The sequence below is a fragment of the Pseudoliparis swirei genome, chromosome 18 (genome assembly GCF_029220125.1).
Source record: "Pseudoliparis swirei isolate HS2019 ecotype Mariana Trench chromosome 18, NWPU_hadal_v1, whole genome shotgun sequence".
NCBI classification, from domain to species: domain Eukaryota; kingdom Metazoa; phylum Chordata; class Actinopteri; order Perciformes; family Liparidae; genus Pseudoliparis; species Pseudoliparis swirei.
The window spans coordinates 23440748-23457656 of NC_079405.1; the positions used below are offsets into that span (position 1 = coordinate 23440748).

General features: G+C 41.5%; 1 protein-coding gene across 1 annotated transcript; it reads right to left on the reverse strand.

Moving 5' to 3' along the window:
- Nucleotides 1–1822: 1822 nt before the first annotated feature.
- On the reverse strand, nt 1823–8454 carry LOC130208229 (bactericidal permeability-increasing protein-like). The gene is made up of 16 exons (XM_056437237.1): nt 8350–8454; nt 6274–6381; nt 6068–6182; nt 5853–5984; nt 5601–5756; nt 5423–5486; nt 5117–5177; nt 4940–5031; nt 4638–4814; nt 4502–4561; nt 4240–4407; nt 4075–4142; nt 3925–3967; nt 3784–3847; nt 2173–2249; nt 1823–2025 (listed from the first exon to the last, which is right to left on the reverse strand). Exons 2-16 carry the CDS (start codon nt 6374–6376, stop codon nt 1984–1986), a joined length of 1422 nt encoding a protein of 473 aa, XP_056293212.1. The 5' UTR covers nt 6377–6381; nt 8350–8454; the 3' UTR covers nt 1823–1983.
- Between the last annotated feature and the right edge of the window lie 8455 nt (nt 8455–16909).

Consider the following 16909-nt stretch of genomic DNA (forward strand, 5'->3'; position numbering starts at 1 on the left):
TCTCAATTTATTTCATTCAGAACACTTTGGGTCTCCACACATTTTATGTTTTGCTTTCTTTTCAGTGACTCTCAGACGCGTTATTCCAGAAAGGCCTTTAAAGGGGACACATCAGTGGGGACATTTTCAGGTTCATACGGCGCACTTTTTTTATTTCAGTTTGTGAGTTGGGGCCACTCCTGATAGTGATGCCCAACTTTACTGTATGCAAACAAGCACTGAAAGTGATTTTTTTCCAAGATGTGTCCTCTGCTCTTCCATCACTGTGTGGTTTGGATCGGCCACCAAACAGGACAGTGTCAGACTACAGCGGATCGTCAGGTCTGCAGAAAGAACCATTGGTTCCAGCCTCCCCTCCATTCTGGACTTGTACACCACCAGAGTCAGGAAGCGGGCAGGAAAGATCACTGCAGACCCCTCACATCCTGGACACAAGCTGTTCCAACTCCTCGCCTCTGGTAGGCGCTACAGAGCACTGTACGCCAAAACCACCAGACACAGAAATAGCTTCTTTCCACTGGCCGTCACCCTGATGAACAATTAATCAGACTCTTCCATCTGCACTTTTTGACTACTGTCTTTAATGTCTTTTTTATATTTATCCCGCTTATTGTATATTGTGTGTGTGTATAAGTACGGAAGAGCAAAGTGTAACCGGAGTCAAATTCCATGTATGTGCAAACCTACATGGCCATTAAAGCTGATTCTATTCTTTAAGGAAATACTAATTATCATGTTATGAATAAGCTAAACTACAAAAATTATTTGGTGCCCCCCCCCCCAGAACGAAATTCCAGAATGCTTTATTTTCATTGGTTGCTGGATTAAATCTTACCCAGATACAACAGATACGTTTTTTTCTGATTGGCTATTGTGTAGCCCATTTCTTTTTTTGATTGGCTGATAAGTGGCTCCTCACAGCAGAACTCCAGGGGAGCGCTTGATTCCTCTATGGTGAGGGCAGCGCAGCCAGCTCATGTTTGCGCGCTGCTGCACATTAAAACATTAAATAGCCGAGAGTTTTTTTCAGCGTGAGAAATACGATGTGTGGCGGGAGTGCGTGATTTAAGACCGAAATGCGTGAGTCTCACGCTCAATGCGTGACACTTGAGAGCCCTGGTAATCATTTCAGCGAATGTTCAGCTACTTAATTATACGCTACGGTACATTGATCATTAAATATATTAGGTTTTTATTGTTTGCCTTGGTGTCAGTGGGAGAAAAGTGTGGCTTATTCAAACTAATAAATGCATGCTATTGTGGACTGATGTTCATATTTGTCATTGGCGCAACCAATTTAATATTAGACGTCCTCTAAGCCCGGGACCGGAACCTGGAGCTCTGCAGTTAGTGATCCGATTCTGGTGTCACTAAACCTGGGATAAGTAACTCATACATCCCCACTTCAAGATGCTGAAACCAGGCTGGATGAAAATTAACGTTTCTTTAATACACACAGCTGTGACTGATTTCTTTTGTCTGTTGCTTGATACCACGGCATTGTGTTGGTACTCTCCGAACTGCAGCAGAAATGTCACGGATCAGCACGTTTGTAGAATAACAGACTCAGAAACTTAACAATATTTCCCCCTAAAGTCAGCAGCAGAAAGTGCTGTGATCTGCTTTGGAAGGAGCTTTTTTAAAATAAATAAAGATAATTGAAGTGACAACAGTGAACCCTCTCCTGCAGACTGTGTCCTGTTGGAGCAGATCAATGCCATCATCACCATTTTTCATATGGAAAACCAGCTCTGGGTTAACATATTAAGGAAAATGAGTCAAAGAGGAGAATTATAATTTAAAAAATGAAACTGAGTCCAAATGGAAACAGGAGATTTGTATTTCTGAGGCTGGTAGGAGAAGTATTATCTGTGCATTATTCTTTTTTTTCTTCCCGAATGGTTTACTGTCAGCTGAACTCTGGCTGTGCCTGCATCTTCATTGTGGCCCCGCAGCGCAGAAATGAATCCTGGGAGTTTTCGTTCAACCCGTGAACTGAACATCTGTCCCAATCAGCACGTAGTCCTAGAGAAAAGCCCAGTAACAGTGGTTAATTACAGCTTTGAGATCATGGATTCCGTTGATCGACTACACATATAATAAATGCAGCTTACTCAAACACATGCGGTTTTATAAAACAACAAATTAAACAAAAAACATCCAGACTCTGACCTTCAGGACCTGAAGCTGAGTGTTCACAAGCTTCATCTTTCCAAGTGTAGGAAGTGGGTATCCCTTTGCAAGTTGAACTACGAAGCAAAATGTGTACAAGTTTAGATAAACTACTCGCAAAAATCCAAAGTGGCAAACAGTATATCGATGTCATCAATAGGGGTTTACATTTATGTTTGAATTATAAAGCACAATACATGCATGTAATGTGTGTTTTTGATGGAATACATAGCACGGTCATTAATACAGAGTTGTTTAAAAAGGGTTAGCCTTTCCGTCTTTAGGTAAACCTGCAATAACAGATGTTTGTTGGCCACTAGGGGGCATCAGAAACAAGTTGTGAAAAACAACATTGCAATGAGATTTGATGAACACATTAGCAAACTAGAATGGGCACTCGGTAGAGCGCATACCTTCGCATATCACAAGATTGGGCATTGAATTATGAACATTTTGGCATTAGTTGCATGCCAATTGGACAAAAATGTATCGTGCTATGGTAAAAAAAGAGTTTGACCTTTCCATGACCTTGACCTTGACCTTTGACCCGATTGATCCCAAAATCTAATCAAATGGTCCCCGGATAATAACCAATCATCCCACCAAATTTCATGCGATTCAAGAACATTTTGACCTGTTCATGACCTTTGACCTTGACCTTTGACCCGATCGTTCCCAAAATCTAATCAACTGGTCCCCGGATAATAAACAATGATCCCACCAAATTTCATGCGATTCGGTTCAATACTTTTTGAGTTCTGCGAAAGATTTTGACCTGTTCATGACCTTTGACCTTTGACCCGATCGATCCCAAAATCTAATCAACTGGTCCCCGGATAATAAACAATCATCCCACCAAATTTCATGCGATTCGGTTCAATACTTTTTGAGATTTGCGAATAACACGCATACAAATAAATAAATAAATAAATAAATAAATAAATAAATAAATAAATGGCGATCAAAACATAACCTTCCGGCATTTTCAATGCGAAGGTAACAATGAGGCTGTTATGGAATAAATGTATCTTTAATTTCGGAGTTGCATTTCTCGCCACCTGATGAACGTGCAGTACGTCCAATATTCACCCTCTTCTCGCACTTTTTTTGGTCTCTACCGACTCCTGAGGGAAATACCTGTCTCTTTAGTTTTTTGCTCCTCAGCAGGTAGGGCACAGTGGGTTTTTAGAGCTTAATTCCTAATAGCAAGCGGCCTGCTTAGGCCAAATATCTACAGCTACAAAAGTGACAGTCAGTTGTTTTATTTTTTATTTTCATTTTTATTTATAATTATTGTCTGGCTTTAACATTTGTGTTTCCTTTTGGCCCTTCTTTGCCAGATGCATGGTTAATTTTTACTTAATTTTGATTTATCTTCATGTTTTATTATTATTATTATTATTATTATGCATTCTTACTTTTGAAGGTAGTATAAAAATACCTAAATAAAATATCAAGTATAAAAAAAAGAGTGACAGTCAAAATAATCAGAACAGCTAAACATTGAACTGAAACTCACTTTTGAACTCCGTTAAACCGAGGGGAAGCTGCAGATTAGAGTACATGACATCTCATTCATGGAGAGTAGAAACTGAAAGTGCAAAAACTCACCGTTCAGTGTAGGTATCACAACCACTTTGAGGACCATTTGGAAGATGCTGTTGAGGGTTCTGACCTGCGGGTAAAGGTTAGGTTTAGTCACGCTGGTAGTGATTGTGCACTCCGTGACTCGGCTTAGAACGCAGTTCTCACCGCAAAATCTCCCACGTAGCTTGTCTCCAGGGTCAGATCCATTCTGTGCAAATTAGGTAAAATTAAACTGTGATGTTCTTACAAGGACCTTTTGGCCCCCCATTGTTTGTACTCCTCTGAGAACAAATAATTATATTTTAAGTAACTCACTTGTTCAGCTTGACAGCTCCAGCCAACCTCATTCCACTGACGAACACCCGGGCGCTGACGCTGGTCTCCTGTTAAGACAATGTGGCAAGAAAAGTTACCAATTTTAGCTCACACAAATTGTTTCCCCCCCCCCCCCCCCTCTATCATGCAAGCTGTGTAGCCTACCATGTTCAGGACGAAGAGAGGGGAGAGCGTGGCGTTGGGTTGGATGGCGTAGGCCGTCACCGTGCAACTGGCCTCCACCGTGGCGTTGTTGGGTTCAAGCGTGATGAAGGGGTTTTTCGCCGTCCTCATCAGCAGTTTCATCATCAGGCCCGGGAAGCGCCTGGCGAGCTGAAATAAAAACACCGAGACACGACGTGACAAACTGCCAATAGATCACGGCGCCTCATTCGGGCGATGGAGTCAGCAGAAACGTGTTTGTCACCTGTGGGATGAAGATGTAGAAGGTTCTGGTGCTGAGTCGGAAGGGCGAGCCTTGAGGGATCTGTCGGGACGGAAAGGTTGTACTTCAGTACGACGTCGGCGATCGACGAGGCAATTTAAGCGAGGATGGCGCTCACCATGTCATCGGTGATGTACAGGCTGAGGGCTCCGGCTGTGTTGTAGACGAAGGCCGCAGAGTTGGCGGTGAAGGCGGACAAGCCGAGGTACAACATTTTGTTGGTCTCGGGCGGCAGAGAAAAGGCAGCGGCGGTAAACGGAGGCTCCTGGTGCTTCCCGATGTTGTAGAATTCCCCCTAAGTGACGAATAAATACCGGAGGGAGAGAGATTGGGACGTCGCCATGAGCGTCTATTTCGTGGTAACCAAACTAGAGCTTTAGATGTATAAAATGTGCAGTATAAGGCTCGGCATTTCTTTACCTTCAAGCCAAATTCTATCGAGGCTTTTGTCACTGCGGGCGCTGACACCATGGAGTATTCAATCTCTGCGTACTTGTCCACCTTTGCTACAACTGCAGTGAGATAGAATGTCTCTCATACACTCTCAGCATCAATGAAACATCAAAATGTTTTTTTAGATAGCATATTCATTTTTACCATTGAGAGTTTTCAACTCAGGGTTCAAATCAGTTACTGCGTCGGCCACCAGAGTGCAGATCTGAAAAAAAAAGACCAGAAACATTCCCTTCATTTAAAAATAAACTTGCAGAGTCCCCAAAATGCAGTGAATACCACTTCGATGGCTTCCATCAGTTACTTTTTGCAAAAGTTGTTTCTAGAAGCCTTTGTGATCTGGTCTGAAGTCCTAGTTATGAATGTGTGGCTGCATTGAGGAGGGAAACCCCGTACTGTGTGAGTACACGACCATCTAAAGCAGTCGGTGTGAGGCTGGCTTCCCCTCACCTGTTTGTCCAGTGCATTTCGTAAGGCCTTCTCGATGAACTTCTTGAAGAGGTTGTACAGCCAGCTGAAACACGGAGCGATCACAGGAATTCATTTGGGCGGTATGGCGAGCATGAAAAGAAAAATCTCACATTCCATTCCCTCGCATGGGGTTCAAGCCCGGCAGGGTTCCCTTTACCTGGCTCCGCCGCGGAACTTGACGCTCACGCTGCCGACTTTGGCCACGCAGTCGGCGGTGCTGACCACGGGACGGCCCATCTCGTCGCTCTTGACGGCAATGCTTGTCGTGACGGTGAGATCGCTGACCTTCAAATTGAAAGTGCCGCTGTCCTTTCTGCGAAGAGAGGAGTCGCAGCTGTAGCAGATATATTTTTTAAATGGATTTCAGCTGTATATGAAGGACTTTTTTCTTCTTCTGCTTCTCACTCACATTATTCTGAGGTACTTGACCCTCCAGTTTCCGTGCAGACTGATGAAGGCCTTAGTGATGGACAGCCTGACACCCGTCCCTGGTACCAGATCCAGCGCAGACGTTGGCAAACCCACATCCACTATTCGGATACTTAAAGAGACGACATGGCGTTTGTGAAGAATCCCAGTTACCCACAGAATATTTCCAGAGTGTCGAATGATCTGCCGCCTTACTTTGTCAAGCTGTACTTGACCTTGCCAATGGGAGACACTCTCTGGCGCCCTGACATATCTGGGACTTTGATGGTTTTGAGTTTCTTCTGGATGGAAACCATCCCCAGTTGTCTGCCTGTCGCAAAAAGGCAAAGGAATGTGATGATGAGATTCTGGAGAGATCCGTGATTTCCAACTGTTGGAATAAAGCGGGCCGCAAACCTTACCATATTCAAGGCCTTTTGCGGTTAGCTTGACCTTCACTCCAGGATTGGTGCTCAGGGTCAAAGGGATTAAAGCCGTCAGAGCCAGCCAACAGCACAGGAACATCGTGGCTGTTGGGAAATCAAAAAAATTCATTGGCTAAACTCTCTCTCTTTTCTTTATGAACATGACACCATAAGCCAGGCTGTGTTTTTGCTTTTATGTTGTTGACATGTTTGGCATTTAATTAAAAAAATGGCTCTCTTTTAGCGGAGTGCATTGTCTTGTTTATGACATGTTGGTTTCATCCCTTTTATCGATTTAAATACTCATGTCAATAGCTTCTCTGTGAAGCACAGCCCCTTTTTCAAATGCATTGTTGATATTTGTTTATCAACATTCAGATCGCATGGTTTTTTAAAGTTATTTTTTAAACAGCGAAGACCTGTAGAACTACAGGGAAATGTATTAAGTACCTAAAACATTTTATTTAGGTAAATATACCAAATGTATTGTATATGTATATACTTCACTACAAGTCAAAGTTAAGCGGTTAAAATCCTATGTAGTATTATTAAAGAAATATACTTATCGTGCAAAAAGTAAAAGTACTCCTAACACAGAACAATGGGCCTTCTGACTCATTAACTGTATTAACACTAACAAATGAAATGTTACATGGGGGCCCCAACTTCATTGTTTTTTTCTGCCAGGAGTCACAAGCTGTTTGAAAACCACTGGTTAAACATTTAAAGTGGAGACATCATGAAAACACACCTTTTCAGTGCTTGTGCGCTTACATTTGTACATCAGAGCCGACTGGGCATAAAGAGACAGAGGGTGAACACAGGTGTGTTCATACAGACTGTATGTGGTGAAATAATGTGTTCTTTGAACAAAAAAGCATATAAACCTACTCTAGCAGAAACCCAGAATATATATATAATTCAAAAAATGTGCATGATACGTCCCTTTTACATCCTATGTTAATCTTTATTGTTAAATCTTAATCTAAAAAAAGTAACTCCACTGTAAATAAATGTCATGGAGTAAAATGTACAACAATATCACCTCTGTAATATTCTGTGGTATGATGTAAATGTAAATGATGAAAAGTCAAGAAAAGCACAAACACAATTGTACTTAATTTAAGTAAATGTATACCGTCCACTGCAGTCTCTGCTTCAGTGGAGGCTTAAGAAAGAGCTGAAGAGACCCCATGACATAAGTCAGCAGACAAGCTTTATTAAGTTAGGCCTAGTCTGAGTTCTTTTGTCCACTTTGAATATCCACATTTGACTCGACGTTGAACAGTTTTACATGATGAAAATGACCTTTTTTGGAGCATTCAATACTTTGTGCATTCAAACAGAATTACAATATTTCAATGTCATAACATGTCAGATGTCCATGGCTGACACATGCTGGTTTTTCTCAGTTATCCAGGAATTCAAACAACCATAACAGTTACATCTTGTTCTTTTTTTCCTCTTTTTCTTGCGACGTTGCGTGAACTACATTATGTTGCAAGTTGTAATCGACATGTTTTGTCATGAGCACGTTTAGGAGGCGACAGATAGTCGGACTGCACTGACGAAATGTAAGACAGCAAAACTGTAACAAAAGATGCCGCCTATCAAAGAGAAATAATAGATAATGCCCAGAGGCAGAGGTGGAAGATCCTATTCTTTCTATCAAAAAATCAGAATTAATAGGACACTTTAGGGCAGTTTATTCCCACTTAGATCTCCTATTGTTAAGAACATTTCCATCAAAAATCCCATTGGGTTAAATATTTGGACCATATATTGCTAAAAGATTAAAAACAAGAGTTTAAAAACTCTCCAGTCTCCCTTTAGGCGGCTTTAGCTCAGTGGGGTAAGAGGGCCGTCCTGCAACCGCAGGGTTGTGGGTTCGATCCCCGCTCTCCCCATTAGTTGCAAGTCGAAGTGTCCTTGAGCAAGGCACTGAACCCCCAGTTGCTTCCCGGGCGCTTCACCGCAGCCCACTGCTCCTTAATAACTAAGGATGGGTTAAATGCAGAGAACTAATTTCCCCTTGGGGATTAATAAAAGTGTATATTCTTATTCTTTACTTACCCGAGAAGCAGTTTTTCAGGTTTCTTCTGTTGTGTCCTTCGGGCGCCAACAAGACAGAGTGAAAGAGGAAGAGAGGCACATTGCCTTTATTCACTTACTAAATCAGGAACTGAAATCGGCGAGGGGGACTAACCCAGATGAAGCAACAATAAGTACATTTCTAGATTGCTTCACCGTCCTGCTCTCTTTTAATTACTTCTTCATTCACGAAATGTTGACAGTGATCTTATATGATCTCTGAAGGCTACAGTTCTGAAAGCTCGACCAGGTTTGGAGCAGCTTTTTGTCATATTTGTCTCCTGCTGTTGCTTAAGTACCTTATGTCATGTTCCACTAAAGTAATACACAAGGACCGAAGCATATAAAAAGAGGAACACAATGTCCCTCGAGCCCCTCGGTGCACAACACCTCAGCTGAATCTGAGTAGCAAATATTAGACGTGATCTTTTTTAATTTTAAATTTTTTTTTACTGGGTTTATTTCATAAGGGACAGTGCACATTGATAAAAAACATTTCAGAAAATGTGCCAGAGGCTATTTTTCATCCGTAGTCCCAATGATGCTGATGTTAAGAACAAACCTAAAAACATAAGATTACAAATACAATCTACAGACAAAGCAAATAAAATAAGGGAGAACAATGTTGAAATGGACAGAATAAAAACATCATGTCAGAGACACTACGTAAAAGTATACAGACTAAATTAAATATATAACTGATTATGAAAAAGGAAGTGCCGAGCTGTGTGTTCATCATACTTCTTCTGTTCTTTAACTGTGTCGCAGAACGAAATGAATGGTTTGCTCATGTGTCATGGAGTATGATATTGGAAACTACCCTTGTTGCAATTGTTGGGTTTGTCCCAAATGGCAACCTCCGGTCCTGAAATGTGAAGCCAATGTGGAAGTGCCTTAAACGTGCATTCTCTCTAATGGCCATCAGGGGGCGACTCCTCCCGTTGCAAAAAGAAGTCTGATTGTATAGAAGTCTATGAGAAAATGACTACTTATCTCTGGATTTATTCCCTCAGTAAACATTGTAAACATGAGTTTATGGTCTCAATCTCTTGTTTCAAGTCTTCTTCAATACAGCATGATGTTCGTTTAGTAAATTATGGTCCATTTAGAATCAAACAGACCATAAAGCAGAGTATGTTTTAGGGTGTGGCGACCTTGTGATTGACAGATCGCTACCACGGCGTCCACATATGGTCACTTCCTTTTTATTTGGTTGCAAAAACCGGAGATGGCGATGAACATAATCCAAACTCGAAGCTTCAAAACCGTCGTCCACACACCAATTGGTGATCTTATACTGAATACATACACTTATATTGTTTCTATTGGTTCCATGAGTTGATTTTAAGGTATGCTTCACACAGAGCTGCATGTTCTGTTTTGTAAAGAGCATTCATGAAAAAAAATCGTAATTTCCGTGCTAAGATTTGAAATCGAGCAAATCAAGTGTGTCCTGAGCAGCAGCAAGGTACATACATGATAAGAACAGCTGAAATAACAATTGACTGCCCAAAAACAATGACAGCAAAGACACCATGTGATTGAATGGCAGGACGTGTGAGAAATAGACTCCAGGCCTAAGCATGTAAGAGAATAACCCCCCTGGCTGGATTTACACTGGAGCATTGAGCATGAAGCATATCAGGTTTTTTCCATTTTGCGAAACAAACCTGAAGACACACACTTATGAAACCACTTGCGTCATTGCAGATTTCATGTCTGTTGCTCAATAAAAGGAACTTCAAACTTCAACAGTAAGTTTATTGAAGTAATGCCAGTGGCTAACGCTGCTCTCTGGCCTGTTGGGCTTCAAACAACTGGAACCGATTTAAATCTGCAGATTTGGATTAGTTCATTTTCTAATCAAATTAGAACCAGAACCTGTGAAGTTTACCGTCAAATCTTCAAAGGTTGAAATTTGAAAACTGAATCTCTATCCCCGTTTTCGCACCGAGAATTTCCCCTGACTTTAGTGGAGACATTTCAACATTTCAATTTAGAGATGATTTGTATCATTTGTCACATCCTTTAATGTGTAAGACAATTTTGAGCATACATTTTTTGGGATTTCCTTCATTGTGAAGAATCGTTTTGCATCGATTTATGGAAAACACAAAATTCCAGCGCCAAGTGACAGTTCAAAACATAAAGATATAGTGAAGCATAATGCAGCAAGGCTCTCGGGTATTCTGTATTATTTTTAAATATTTAATAGCCAGTAGATACATCTCATGTAATATCATCCCTGCTTTGTCATCACACATGCCAGCTTGCTTTTCTCTTCTTTTTTTCATTTTTTGTGCGTTTCAATTATTAAGCCCTGGGCTTTTATAGATAGTGGAAATGTAGACCGAGGAGGAGTTCACGCAGAGTTCGGTTCCATTGTCACACCCAGGTCTCCAACAGAGTGCATTATGACAAATACACTTCTCCCGTCTTTCCTTATTGTTATTTTTTTCATCGTCCAAATTTGCTACTGACTGCTGATGTTCCTCCTGTGGGGCACTGCTGCCCCCCTGAGGCGGAAGGCAGTACAGCATCATACGAATGGCAGGGCCCTGGATGTGCTCAGCAGAGGAAATCCCCTGAACACATCACACTGTTTTTAATACAATGTGATGTTGGAGGGATGTTGATGCAACCACAACTGAATGACTCCTGACTGATATTTTGGATTGCGTTCCCCCGGGGGCCTCCGCTATGTTCTTAAAACAAAGATCCTTTTTATTTTTACTCTTACGTGTCTTTTTATTTTTACTCTTAAGTGCAATTTTTTTTTAATCCACCACGAAAATGACATTAGTGTTTGCCAGTGAAGTCATACTTATTTCTCAGTATCATAAATAGATATTTATGATCTGAAAACAGGAAAGGGGTTGTTAAAACTCGCTGAAACACACACTGGAATTGTATTTTGTTCAGAGTTAGGGTGTGCAAAGAGAACTCTATATCTGTGTGTTGCATCTTGTGTGCAGGCAGACTTAAATCTTGAAAGATGAGATATATTGGATATTATGACCAAAGCAACAATCATTCATAAGTCACTGTGCACCATTTGTCTTCTTTTGACAGATAAAGACTTTGAGATCAAAAGTTGTGTGAAGTTAACAGACTTTGGGGGACATTTTTTTTAAATGAAAACTGCTGGGAAGAGATACACAATGTCATGTTATTAATTATTATCAGAACGTAATAATGGGTTAATACATGTTATTGGATAATTTAGTAATTTCATAGTTATGTTGTATTTTTTTCATAGATATTTCAGAATTTCTTCTCAATTTATTTCATTCAGAACACTTTGGGTCTCCACACATTTTATGTTTTGCTTTCTTTTCAGTGACTCTCAGACGCGTTATTCCAGAAAGGCCTTGAAAGGGGACACATCAGTGGGGACATTTTCAGGTTCATACATGTATTTTGGGTTTTGTAATATCTACAAGAACATTTTTAAGAGCTTTGATGTTAAAAAAAACACACATTATTTTAGTCTGAATATACCTTTATTCTCCTCTTCCGAAAAAATCGGATTACATTGTGAAATATACGGCGCACTTTTTTTATTTCAGTTTGTGAGTTGGGGCCACTCCTGATAGTGATGCCCAACTTAACTGTATGCAAACAAGCACTGAAAGTGATTTTTTTCCAAGATGTGTCCCCTTTAAGGAAATACTAATTATCATGTTATGAATAAGCTAAACTACAAAAAATATTTTCAACAAGAAGGATTGTTTTAAAAGTGCAATCCGCAAACATGTGATATCATCAAATCGTGCAAAGTAGAGCAGCTGAGCACACAAGGAATAAGCCGCTTTATGGGCCCAGGGTGTGATGAATGTTCCATACTCGCATACTGTATAGTCTTATAATATGGGGCCCAGCCGGCACTGGAACAAAACTCATTACAAACTTGTTTGCTTTCCTTTCCAGTTAAAATATTGACAAACATCAAGAAGAGGGGAAAATGCAGACAGCGAAAAATGATTTTTGCTTTTCCATTAATCAATATATTCAAATAATAAATAAACAAGTGGGCTTATTTATTTAAAAAAAGAACATATTGAAACTGGTTCCTTTGCCTATGAGTAAGGTGAGAACTTTTTGTTTTTATTTCCATTTCCTTTTATCTGAAAGGTAACCCAAGGTGATGTGATATTGTAAATGCTCCTGCGGTCAAGTAATAGGATGACACAGATGGCCTAAGCACCCTGTGGTCACTCTCTGGGCTAATTTAATGTTCTCTTTAGCTTGTGGACGGAAGAGCCTCAGGGACATGCAACCACTTATCTCAAGACAGCAACCCGAGCACCCTATCCGTCTGTGCTGAGTGTTTTCAGTCAGTTCAGACTTCAAGGTGAGGTTGCCAGTTAGTGAAAAGCCTTCTTTGTGTGACACGGAAGATTCGCTCAGCAGCATTTATGCAAGGCCCTGTTCTGTGTCTCCTTGATTGTTTCATCCCCTTCACCTGCCCTCAGCCACTCTCGTCTCGTTACCGTCTCATGTCGTACACCCGCTTCCCCCCCTATATATTGTGCCAGTCTTTCCCTTGTCACTTGCTGGATTGTTGTGTTTTGGCCAAAGTCCTGTCCCTTTTTGTACTTTGGTACTTTTTGTAAACCTTTTGCCTCAGTAAAGAGCGTTTTGTTATCCATAGCGAGTCTTGCTCGTTCCTCTGCACATGAGCTCTTGCGCCTCGCTACCCGTGACAGAAGAGGCAAAAGGTTTCCAAAAAGTAACAAAGTGCAAAAACGGGCAGGCAGAGAATAGGTCAGGGCAGGCAGGCCTGGAATACATACTAGCAACACGAAAGACAGGACTCCAGCAAGAGACAAGGGAAAGACTGGCACAATATATAGGGGGGGAAACAGGTGTACGGCATGAGACAGTAACGAGACGAGAGTGGCTGAGGGCAGGTGCAGGGAATTAAACAATCAAGGAGTCAGGAGTGGCTGAGGGCAGGTGAAGGGGATGAAACAATCAAGGAGACAGAGGAGACACAGAGAAGACACATAGGAGACACAGAGAAGACACAGAACAGGGCCTTACAATTTACGCCGCCGAAGCTGACGGTTGATGCGATTTCATTCAGTTCCGCTGTTCAATGAGCCGCGTGAATCATCCAATAACTCAAGGGTTAGAGGTTAACACTGGGAAATGGCTAAATGAGCAGTTATATTTTTTTTACAGTTCCATGTCCGCTTTGGAAGCCTCTTATAAAATAATGACTCTGAATGGCAGCGGGAATTAATTTGAACTGTGTCGTGAAATTATGCGGCGTGCTCATTACCACCCAAGTCTCTGATGGCTCTGGGACCCTTTTGACATGAATCAATCCGACTCCCTCGGAAAAAACAGGCTGCGCAGGAGACCTTTTGGATGAATGTTTTAGAGGTGCAAACGAGGTTAAGATATATATATATTTTTAAACGTCTTGTTCGTCTGTTTGTCAGTAGGATTACAGAAAAAAACTGCCCGGCGCAGTGATTTCGTCTTCGCAGTGGTTCTTAATCGGAGTGTACTCGATGCGAGTGGATCTCAGTTTTGTCATTTTAATCACGAAACACTGTACGAATCAAAAAGCAATTTCAACGGATCAATCGAGGCTGACTAATTCCAAACCCTCAATACATTAGTGGATGACACTCCAGGGCCGGCAAACAGCGGAACTAGAAAAGAGGCCTTTTCAAAAATCATAAAAGAGCCTCAGCCTCGTATTGACAGGCTTCCTCCCACTAAGGTTGTCAACTGTCCGCTGCATCAGCCAGCGGAAAAGTGCAGTGAATATCAATCAGGCAACTCCAGCAGTGGGTCAGCAGAGTGATAGCGGACCAAAGGGGGAAGGAGACGCCGAGAAAATTACTGACTTTCAATGTATTAACAGCTAATGTCTCGATCCATCAGCAGTTAAAGTAAATACGTTCTTCTCAAAAAAGAACTTGGGGATGGCCCTCAGCTCATCTAGGCCACGGTTGGTTATTGTTTGAGAACAATACGTTACGATTGCTGCCTGTGTACCTTATTAATAGGATGGACACAGGTGGTGATAGATGAGTATGAATAGTTTGGGGTTTAGTCGGATTGGATAAATAGTTAGGATATACATTTGTTGTTACGTAGACTCACCTTGGGATGGTTGGTCTGGGTTAATTGGTAGCACATGGTGTATATATATAAGCTCACTTTTGTTTGGGGAGAAGAAGAAAACCCATGGAAGAACTAAATAAACTTGAGTGTCTTCCAGTGCTTCATTTGCCTTTTCGGCTGCTCGGGCACCCTGACAGTCATATCATGTCTTAAAGTAAGACATGAGGACACATTTGGAAAGAAATTACAATTCTGTTGAGTAGTAGTAGATTTCTTTGGCCACTCGTTGGGAGTGAGAAGAAGCTGTAAATGCACAAAGAAAACTAGAATGGGCACTCGGTAGAGCGCATACCTTCGCATATCACAAGATTGGGCATTGAATTATGAACATTTTGGCATTAGTTTCATGCCAATTGGACAAAAATGTATCGTGCTATGGTAAAAAAAGAGTTTGACCTTTCCATGACCTTGACCTTGACCTTTGACCCGATTGATCGCAAAATCTAATCAAATGGTCCCCGGATAATAACCAATCATCCCACCAAATTTCATGCGATTCAAGAACATTTTGACCTGTTCATGACCTTTGACCTTGACCTTTGACCCGAGCGATCCCAAAGTCTAGTCAACTGGTCCCCGGATAATAAACAATCATCCCACCAAATTTCATGCGATTTGGTTCTATACTTTTTGAGTTCTGCGAAAGATTTTGACCTGTTCATGACCTTTGACCTTTGACCCGATCGATCCCAAAATCTAATCAACTGGTCCCCGGATAATAAACACGCATACAAATAAATAAATAAATAAATAAATGAATAAATACACGCCGATCAAAACATAACCTTCCGGCATTTTCAATGCGAAGGTAATAAACTACCACTGTATTACGATTACATTGTAAACCGTGGTGGAAAATAAAATAAGCTACATTGACTAACACATTCATCTGTCTCATCAATCACAAATATCGTGCAAAGAAAAAAATCATAGTTTTTGCATCTGACTTCAAGTTGCATCGTTGGCTACAAGCTAACACCTCATTGACCATTGCATCTTTAAAAGTGTACATGGTAAACTCGTTGCTTATTTACATAGCACATGCGGCGCAACATTAGCCGTAACATTAGTGATTAAGTCCAATCTTGATTCTCATTTTGCTAATTTTTGAACTCTTGAAAAGAATATCTTTGTCTTAAGCCGCTAAATGGTATGTTGTGTTCACGAGCTAGAGGTAGCATAACAGGGCTCATAGCACCTTTTTTGAAAACTGAAAACATCTGCCAGCTGCAGAAGAAGATGTAGGCTAATGTCTGATCTGCTGCATGGACACAGAATCGATCTACGACGTGTTACGTATCTCAACGTTTAGCATAATTACATTAATGTTGTGTATGCATGGTTGAAAAAAACCTTGGACGTCAGTTCCAGGGATTGACGTTTCAGACTTTCACGTGTGCTTTGACCTGGTCGTTGTGAGATGTTCTGAGATGTTGTGAGATGTTGCGAGATGTTGCGCTAGCTTAGCCCCCGTTTGGAGTCTGTGCGGACCTGAGCTCTGTCGGGGCAACGGAGAAGAGCGTAGTCTTTCCGATCAATGGTTCAGTGTGTGGGGCATAAAAGGAGCAATGTGCCCCAGAGAGAAGGGCTGTCTGTGCCCCAGCGCCACGCAGCTGTGGGACCCGGGCAAGCGTCCATGCCCTCTGCTCCGTACGTACACTGTTAGTCCTCCCTCTGCGGCCAAAACACCGCATGCTGTAAAATCATTTTGCATAGAGGGGCCCGCCGCATCCGGAAATACATCCGCTGCTGCAGTGTTAGGCCTATATGTCGTTTTAAAATGTGCGTGAGGTGATTTTAAAATCGAATGAAGATAATGTTTTGAGGACAGCGGGCAGAGAGCCTGGAAGAAAAAAATTCCGTACCAGGCGACTTTTAACCCTCCTGTTACCTTTAGGGTCAATTTGACCCCATTCAATGTTTAAAGTAGGTGTTCTTTGGGGTCAATTTGACCCCAGGCTGTTTTTCACTGTGTCAAACATATAAGAAATATCAACTTTTTTATATATTTAAAGGGCTATTTAGGTAGTCAACAAACAAACATAAAGTACCTCACACTTAAACTTGGGAAACAATATTAATTCTAATAATTTTCTGGAGGTTTTAATTGCTGGGGTCAAATTGACCCCGAGGGTAAAATATGTTAGGAGATGTAAAGGTAACAGGAGGGTTAAAACTGTGTTTGACTTGCCGCTCTCTGTTTCTGTAATGGCGGGGACACGCGGCGAGCCACGGTGAAGTGGCCAGAGGGCCGTGTGGGAGATCCCTTTCCGCGTCTTTTACGAATTGCAGTTGTTTCGTCAGATTGTCGCGTGTTTGAAACTTCAGTGGTCCCTGAAATCAGTTTGAGTTTTTTCTGAATGGCACGGGAGAGCAGGGGCCGCAGGGGCCGCGGGGC

Coding starts and splice junctions, on each gene's coding strand:
- LOC130208229 (XM_056437237.1), bottom strand. CDS start 6,376: ATGTTCCTGTGCTGTTGGCTGGCTCTGACGGCTTTAATCCCTTTGACC. Junction 3,968..4,074: donor GGAGCTGTCAAGCTGAACAA/GTGAGTTACTTA, acceptor TAATTTGCACAG/AATGGATCTGACCCTGGAGA. Junction 2,250..3,783: donor TGTGATACCTACACTGAACG/GTGAGTTTTTGC, acceptor TTTGCTTCGTAG/TTCAACTTGCAAAGGGATAC.